The sequence below is a fragment of the Odontomachus brunneus genome, unplaced genomic scaffold, assembly GCF_010583005.1.
Source record: "Odontomachus brunneus isolate Ranch 3 - 2012 unplaced genomic scaffold, Obru_v1 Obru_scaffold_117, whole genome shotgun sequence".
NCBI lineage: Eukaryota > Metazoa > Arthropoda > Insecta > Hymenoptera > Formicidae > Odontomachus > Odontomachus brunneus.
Window position 1 is genome coordinate 97,232 of NW_022639567.1, and position 9,436 is coordinate 106,667.

The window sequence follows — 9,436 nt, forward strand, 5'->3', positions numbered from 1 at the left end:
TGTAAGCATGATTGTGTAATATGTATTGTTTGTTTAACAGATCACCCAGCACATAAGCCAGATTTATCAGTGTCTCTCAATGAATGTGAAGAATTTCATTGTGTGTTTAAAACAAAATTTGGCGATCATTCGCTATTATACGCAGCAGAAGTAGACGGCATTTCTTCAGAACAACCAATAGAAGATACTCTCATTGACAAAAAATTTAATATCATCGAAATGAAAATATTACCACTGCATGATAAAAATGGGAGTTTGTATGGCAAACTTACTCCTGACAGAGTAGCAGGATGGTGGAGTCAAAATTACTTAGCAGGAATAGACACAACTGTATGTGGATTAAAAGTTGGAAATGCAGTGCGGATGATAAAAGAATATCCTACGCATATTTTGCCACAATTTTCAAAAGTACTTTTAAATTCGTTAAAAAAGATAAACTGTGTATTTATGTGGTCATACACATATTAATTTTATTTTTTTTTATTACGCAGGTTGATTGTAATATGGACAAATGTAAAATGTTCTGTAAAATATTTCTAGACTATGTCAAAAGAACCGTAATTAAAGATCATGATGAATGCATGTATAAATTTCAGTGGAATCCATCCACTGGGGATATTGTGCATTATAGCGAAGAATGTCCTAATAATGAAATGTATACATTTTTGAAACCATGGTTTACAAGTAGAGCGGAAAAGCACAAATTTCCTATGAATGTAAGAAATTAAAACACCTAAAAAATGTTGCAGAAAAATCCAAGAGATCCATTAAAGACGTCGTAGTCTGTACGCAATAAAAGTTAATGTTAAAAACATACTTAAACTCATAGTGATTCTTGATTATATTTTCAAACTCGTATAATATTTTATTTATGTCTTCTTCAAATATTATGAGATCATATATTTTATTATTTTATAAGGTATATATACTTTATAAGATATATGTACAAGTATTATAAATAATAATTATTTTCTAGAAAAGTTTGATACAGAGTGGTTATTATTTTATGTTTTATATAAAATTTTATACAATAAAACTTAAATACGATAAGCTCATACACTTGATGTAACTTTTTATTGTACTGTCAAGTAGAGTATAAATTTGTTGATTTTGTGCATATTAAACACTTCGACCTAATACTTGATTCATTGCCTCCATTTTTTGGGACATAGGATTCCACATCATTCCAGATGCTGGTGGAACTAACTCTAAATCGCATAATTCGTTTACTTTTATCTTTAAGTCGCTTCTCATCTTATTAATTGTGTTATTACATTATCTCCAATCTGCAATATCCACAAATATTTTATTATAGAATGTAAAAGATCTGGATATCATTTGATCTTAGTTTCAATTTCATACAGCATGAATTTAGGAAAAATTACCTTTCTTGAGCAGTTCTATAGATTGCATCTTCAGCAGCAATGGACCCACCGTTATCCACGTTTTTTTATACGGCTCTTTTTCTAGGAATTTCATTCCAACGCGATTATCGTTCCTTCGTTTATCCAGAGCGACTATCTCGTCGAGATCAGTGAGAATCTCACCAGCTTTATATTCAACTTGTTCTAAGTGTTCCAATATTTTTTCGTGATCACTCATCTGTAACGTAATTAGAACATTTATATATTATCTTTTATATTTATTTCTTCCTCTTATTATATTCATATATCGAAAGATTCATAGATAAGTACATTTATTTGTACAAGGTTCATTCTTACTGTATTTTTTAGTAAAATACAGACGGAGTCTCTGTACTTTGATTTACATTTTTACTAACATTGATTGACACAAAAAATAACACTATCATTTGCATCAGCGCTAAGTACACCAATGCAAAGATCGTTCCTGATGAGTTCACCCAGCCTGAGTAATCCATGGACTACGATGGTAAGAGAGACTGCTAGGCTTGCTACGATCCATCTGAGCAGAGAGTCATAGTGGGGCAGTATCAGAAGAGTAGTATCGAGGAGGCCAAGAGATAGAGAGGCGCAAAAAAGCTCAACGCGGAGGAGAACGATGAACAGGATTCGAACAAGTATGTGGACGAGGTGGACATGCCCGGCACGAAGATGAACTCGGAGCACCGCATCACAGTGAGAAATCTGCGTATCCGGGAGGACACTGCCAAATATCTGCGCAATCTCGATCTGAACTCCGCGTATTACGACCTCAAGACCAGATCCATGCGGGACAATCCTTATGTCGGCACCAAGCGCGAGGTGGATTACAAAGGCGAGAACTTCGTGCGCTTCTCCAGCGACACTCAGCAACGCCGGGTATGTCCACATCGTCCACGTATTTGTCCGAATCATTGTTCGAATCATGTTCGTCGTTCTCCTCCGCGTTGAACTTTTCCGCGCGTATCTGTCTCTTGGCCTCCTCGACCTTATGATACTGCTCCACTATGACTCTGTGCTCAGATGGATCGTCCAGCCAGTCCAGCGGTCCCTCTCATCGTAGTCCATGGATAACTCGAGCTGAGTGAACTGATTAGGAGTGATCTTTGCATTGATGTACTTGGCGCCAACCTTGCGTGGTCTTTCCATGAATTCTTTCCTTTTGTGTTATCGCACCACAGTGCTCACAGGCACCCTTGCGATACTTGGTCACTGTATTTGAGCTGTCTACTCCACGATTGTACCATGCATTTATGGAGCTATATTACTTCTGCTTCTCTGGCTGTGGCCGTTGGTGCTCCAGAGTAGGGCCTTGGGCGCCGAAGTACCATGGAGTCGCACTGATGTACTGAGGTATGTGCGGATTGATATCTTTTCCTTCTTCATCTACGACAGCTGGAGCTGGGCCAGCTTTTCTGGTCTCTTCGAGTTCCTTCGCCTTTCGCTAGTCTTTTCGACTCTTCTTCCGCGGCTCATCCTTGAATGAGCTCTTGTTCTTCAAAATGCTCGATACGGTCACGTTCGCCAACAAATTGGCCATTTTAGATTAGGCGATATTTCGAAGACTACGTCTTTTCTTCCTTTCCTTCTAGAGTACTTGTCTAGCGGCTTTACCTCCGTTTTCGATGAAAGTAGGCTCAATCGACGCGTTGTTATTAAAGAAACAACTTTTTTATTTGAGAAAATCGTCGCTCTCTACTGCGAAGCGAGATATTATTATCTATATTATTATCTATATATATATAGATAAAATTGAGGCCGCGTTAGGTTAGGAAATCTGTCATACTGTCTATATATAGCTTTGTGACTGACCTCTGTGAAGTTAGCCCCTCATTTTTAATAAAAAACATTTTTTTCCATAACATTACGCTAAATCATTTGTAGAAATATGTAGTGAGACTTTTCGTTTGTACTAAAAAAATAAAAAAGTTACGAGGGAATGAAAAAATCGTCAGCCCTCCAAAATTGGGGGCTGACTTAAAAAGTGGCCTAATCGACGCCAAATAATTTGTGGAAGTTTGTAGTGAAGGAATTATCGTTTGTAGTTGTCCAGAAACAAAATGGCGGCCAATTAAATATTTAAAGGTGCCGTATTTCCACTCCCTTGTGAGGGATTGTTCTCTAAACCGACTATGCCGAAGCAAAATAATTCGTAGAGGTTTGTAGTGAAGGAATTTTTGTTTATAGTTGCCCAGAAACAAAATGGCGGCCAATTTAATATCTAAGAATGACGTATTTCCACCCTTCGTGTGAGGCTGTTTACTAAACCGACTATATCGAAGCCAAAAAATTCGTAGATGTTTGTAGTGAAGGAATTTTCGTTTGCGGTTGTCCAGAAACAAAATGGCGACCAATTTAATAACTAAGGGTGTCGTAATTCCACCCCTCCGTGAGGGACTGTTCTCTAAACCGACTATATCGAAGCTAAATAATTCTTGGAGGTTTGTAATAAAGGAATTTTTGTTTGTAGTTGTCCAGAAACAAAATGGTGGCCAATTTAATATCTTATGGTGCCGTATTTCCACAACTTCGTGAGGGGCTGTCCTCTAAACCGACTATATCGAAGCTATATAATTCGTAGAGGTTTGTAGTGAAGGAATTTAAGTTTGTAATAAAAAAATAAAAAAGTTACGGAGGAGGTGAAAAAATCGCCAGCCCCCCAAAATGGGGGGCTGACTTAAGAAGTGACCTAACCGACTCCAAATAATTCGTTGAGGTTTGTAGTGAAGGAATTTTTGTTTATAGTTCAGAAAAAGATGCAGCCCCTAAGAAATTAAGGGTGGCGTATTTTGACCTCCTCGTAAGGGGCTGTTCTCTAAACCGGCTATATCGACTCGAAATAATTCGTAGAGGTTTGTAGTGAAGGAATTATCGTTTGTAGTTGTCTAGAAACAAAATGGCGGCCAATTAAATATTTAATGGTGCCGTATTTCCACTGCCTTGTGAGGGATTGTTCTCTAAACCGACTATATCGAAGCCAAATAATTTATAGAGATTTGTAGTGAAGGAATTTTCGTTTGTAGTAAAAAAATAAAAAAAGTTACGGGGGAGTGAAAAAATAGCTAGCCCCCAAAAATGGGGGGCTAACTTAAGAAGTGACCTAACCGACTCCAAATAATTCGTAGAGGTTTGTAGTGAAGGAATTTTCGTTTGTAGTTGTCTAGAAAAAAAGTTACAGCCCCCTTCGAAATTAAGGGTAGCGTAATTCCATCCCCTCGAAAGGGGCTGTTCTGTAAACCGACTATATCGGAGATAAATAATTTGTAGAGGTTTGTAGTGAAGGAATTTTTGTTTGTAGTTATCCAGAAACAAAATGGCGGCTAATTTAATATCTAATGACGTATTTTCACCTCCTCGTGAGGGGCTGTTGACTAAACCGACTATATCGAAGCCAAAAAATTCGTAGATGTTTGTAGTGAAGGAATTTTCGTTTGTGGTTGTTCAGAAACAAAATGGCGGCCAATTTAATATCTAAGGATGGCATAATTCCATCCTCTCCGTGAGTAATTGTTCTCTAAACCGACAATATCGAAGCCAAATAATTCGTAGAGGTTTGTAATAAAGGAATTTTTGTTTGTAGTTGTTCAAATACAAAATGGTGGCCAATTTAATATCTTATGGTGCCGCATTTCCATCCGCTCGTGAGGGGCTGTTCTCTAAACCGACTATATCGAAGCCAAATAATTCGTAGAGGTTTGCAGTGAAGGAATTTTCGTTTGTAGTAAAAAAATGAAAAAGTTACGGGGGAGGTGAAAAAATTGCCAGCTCCCAAAATGGGCTGACTTAAGAAGTGACCTAACCAACTCCAAATAATTCGTTGAGGTTTGCAGTGAAGGAATTTTAGTTTGTAGTTGTCCAGAAAAAAGATACAGCCCCTAAGAAATTAAGGGTAGCGTATTTCCTTCTCCTTGAGGGACTGTTCTTTAAATCGGCTATATCGATTCGAAATAATTCATAAAGGTTTGTAGCGAAGGAATTTTTGCTTGTATATGTCCAGAAACAAAATAGCGGCCAATTTAATATTTAAAGATGGCGTATTTGCACCTCCTCTTTCTGGATAACTACAAACGAAAATTCCTTCACTACAAACCTCTACGAATTACTTGGAGTTGATGTAGCTGGTTTAGTGAACAGCCCCTCACGAGGAGGTGGAAATGGGAGCGTTCCGATTGACCGCGGTACGATTGGACATAACCAATCGATGAGAAGAATTATCTAGTGAATTATTAGGCCGAACCAATCGTTACAAATTATGTCTAATCGTACCGTGGTCAATTGAAATCCACTCGGATGGAAATACGCCTCCCTTAAATATTAAATTGGCCGCCATTTTGTTTCTAGACAACTACAAACAAAAATTCCTTCACTACAAACTTCTACGAATTATTTGGTTTCGATATAGTCGGTTTAGAGAACAGCCTCTCATGAGGGGGTGGAATTACGCCTCCCTTAATTTCGAAGGGGGCTGCAACTTTTTTTCTGGACAACTACAAAAGAAACTTCCTTCACTACAAACTTCTACGAATTAGGAGTCGCTTAGGTCACTTCTTAAGTGAGCTCCCTATTTTTGGGGGCTGGCAATTTTTTCGGTTTCCCCCTGTAACTTTTTTACTTTTTTACTACAAACGAAAATTTCTTCACTACAAACCTCTACGAATTATTTGGCTTTGATATAATCGGTTTAGAGAATAGTTCCTTACGAAGGAGTAATACGCCAACTCTCGCAGCGAGAAAGGTTACGTCGATTCGACGTCTACTAGATGTCTATATGACGTCTATCTACCATCTATATCTAATCTAGATTAAGATTTACATCGACCTAAAAACGGTCCATATTTAGATGTCTAATAGACCGTCATTTCGACGTCTCATCGACGTCTACCCTTATAGAAATATCATACTAAGAATCATTGATAATTACTTATTTTCAGTATTAAAAATACTGGATAATAAGTAATAATCAATGATTCTTAGTATAATATTTCTATAAGGGTAATAGACCGTCATTTCGACGTCGATCGATAAGTCACTTCTCACTAAATTATTTCATAAAAATAACTAATTCCTAATTTTCTTTATGTCTTATAAACTGCTAGAAACCGAAGATTGCCAAACACACGCTAAAACTTTTGCGAATCCTGCCACGAAAATTTCGAATTCGAAGTGGTCACCATCCATTCATCCTGACTGCGTTGCTTAATCTCGAGTGACGATCGAGCGGCACGCGGTGTTCCAATGACTCCAATGATGTTCTTACAATTTATGCTTATAAAATGAATATTTACAGTGTTCACAGTACATTATAACGTTAACCTAGCAAATACACGCATTGATTCGCTTGTCTATTTTATATAATATTTCTAAAGTTTATGTAGTTATTTGCAAAATGACTTTGATTATTCCTTCCAGTTTAATGTTTTTCGAGTAATCTGACATTCCTATCTTTGTAATACTATAATTGAATTGGAAATCTAAAAAAAAAACTGACGTTTTCACTTAGAATAAATTTTTTATGCAAAACGCGCGCGACCTCAGTGAGAAATGACTTATTTATTGACGTCGAAAAGACGTCGAATCGACGTCGAAATCGTCAAATAGACGTCGATTCGACGTCTTTTCGTCGTCGATCGATAAGTCATTTCTCACTGGGATATTAGACGTTGATTCAATATCGAATAGACGTCTAGAGAGATTGTAAATAATCGACAAAATAAAATTCCGAAATTTTATCGAAAACTCTCTTTTAATGGTCAATAAATTATGAATGGGTTCTAAAACATTAAAATTTACTTAAAATAGAAGACATTTAAATTGCCATTTTTCTAAACGTGCATTTAGACTACACGTAACTTAGACCTCTTCGACGTCTAGACGGTTAGACGTCGAATCTACGTCTACGTTTTCGCTGAGTTAGTTATTAAATTGGCCGCCATTTTGTTTCTGGACAACTACAAACGAAAATTCCTTCATTACAAACCACTACGAATTATTTGGCTCCGATATAGTTAGTTTAGAGAACAGTCCTCACAAGGGGGTGGAAATACGCCACCCTTAATTTCGTAGGGGCTGTACCTTTTTTTCTAGACAACTTTAAACGAAAATTCCTTCACTAAAAACCTCTACGAATTATTTGGCTTTGATATAGTCCGTTTTGAGAACAGCTCGCACGAGGGGGTGGAAATACGACACCTTTAGATATTAAATTAGCCGCCAATAGGTACCTAGTGGCTTGGTTTACATCGTGCAGTTGATACGCGTATTAAATAGTAACTCTATTAAATAATCTTAATATCGACGATATATATAAGCAACGGTGTATTAAACTGGTATAATATTCATCAACAAAACGTATTGATAGAATGCGATAGATTGCAGATCTAGTAGATCAGACATGGAACATTTGTGCAGTATCTGCTCTATTTGGTTTCCAACGTGATGTCTCTTTGAAACTATACTCAAAGAAATTGAAAGAAGAAATTGCAAATGTTTATCTCATGAAGATCTAACATATAATGCAAATTTTTCTATAATGGAGAATATTACATCCAGAACTAGCCATGAAAATTATTCAGCAATAAAGGTTAATTACAAATATATATAATACACAAATATATATAATACACACCCACACATACACACACACACACACACACACCCACACACACACACACACACACACACACACACACACACACACACACACACATATATATATGTATATGTATAATTATAAATTATGTATAAATAGGGAACATAATATATTTGAGTAAGTTATATTTAAAGATATTAAATGTATATGTCACTAATTATATATTATCAGAGAGAATGAGTAAAATTTGAAATTACTAAAAATATATATTTTAGATAAAAGTTTTAGCCAAAACTAGTGGACATGAAGAAAAATCCATTTACAAAGGAATATTATTACCTTGGACAACAACACAGATTCAACCAGACACAAAGAATTCCACAAGATTGCCTCTTCTATTGTATCGTGGCATACGTAATTATATGAATGCTGTAAATGTTGTTATTATTCACATGTTTGACTGTATGGTAATAGCATTGCTAGTTGATGAGAATGACCTAAAGTAACTTATTCCAATTATGATTATATCAGTTAACAAACATGAGGAACCTATAATTTCTGGTAAAGTTCATAATATGGAATACACAGTACCAGAATTACCAGTTACAGATACCATTAAAGTCAAATTTGATATCTCAGAGCTAAGGAAAATATTAACAAGGTATGCATGTAGTATTAATATTCAATTGTACAAGAATACTTAAAATTGTCTGCAATTAACATTTCATTTTGTTTACTAATTTATAGCATTGTAAACCAAGATAACAATATGGTTAACACAATTCTTGACCTTAAACACAGAACAGTTCTATGATGTTCTACATATGCAAATGTTAACAATAGGAGGAATATAATTGGGAGTATGTACATTGCATAGAATTAATCTACCTGGATTAACGATAATGGAAAACAGAGTAAGTTCTTATATTTGTTTTAAGTTTATCAAAAAACATTTTCTTAGTTTTTATTAAGATTTAAACTGTGTTTGAACTGTATTTCTCTCGAAATACATTTCTTATATTTGTCAATTTTTTACATGTTAATTTTTTTAAAAATATGTTTATATTGTTTGAAATATTTAATTTTTTATTTTAGGTGAAGATAATGGATGTAGAAATTATGAATCGTACTTTGTTATATCTATATGAGAAAGCCTTTGATATGTTTCATACATTACATATTGACGTATAAATGTTTATCATGTATTTTGTTATTTCGTAATATGTATAATGTCTATATTCAGAAATTTAGCCTTGATAATGTCTTATTTCAAGTGCATTCTTCCATAATCCTATATTGCAAAATTAAAAAAAAATATATATATATATATATTACAAAGCAATAAATTTAAGTTTTAATATAATTGCAAGACAGAGAGAGAGAGAGAGAGAGAGAGAGAGAGAGAGAGAGAGAGAGAGAGAGAGAGAGAGAGAGAGAGAGACTTGTA

At 35.4% G+C, this 9,436-nt stretch overlaps 1 protein-coding gene and 2 pseudogenes across 1 annotated transcript in view; 2 read left to right on the plus strand and 1 right to left on the minus strand.

Annotated features, from left to right (window-relative positions):
• LOC116849485 (decapping and exoribonuclease protein-like) overlaps window positions 1-972 on the plus strand; it is a 4,307-nt gene extending 3,335 nt beyond the window's left edge. The window contains exons 3-4 of the mRNA XM_032826674.1: window positions 41-408; window positions 492-972. Of these exons, the coding sequence (XP_032682565.1) occupies window positions 41-408; window positions 492-728 (605 nt within the window). The 3' untranslated portion in view covers window positions 729-972. The remainder of the gene's footprint in view (window positions 1-40; window positions 409-491) is intronic.
• Window positions 973-1,055: 83 nt separating this feature from the next.
• On the minus strand, window positions 1,056-2,494 carry LOC116849488 (annotated as a pseudogene).
• On the plus strand, window positions 2,058-9,383 carry LOC116849505 (annotated as a pseudogene).
• Window positions 9,384-9,436: the final 53 nt, after the last annotated feature.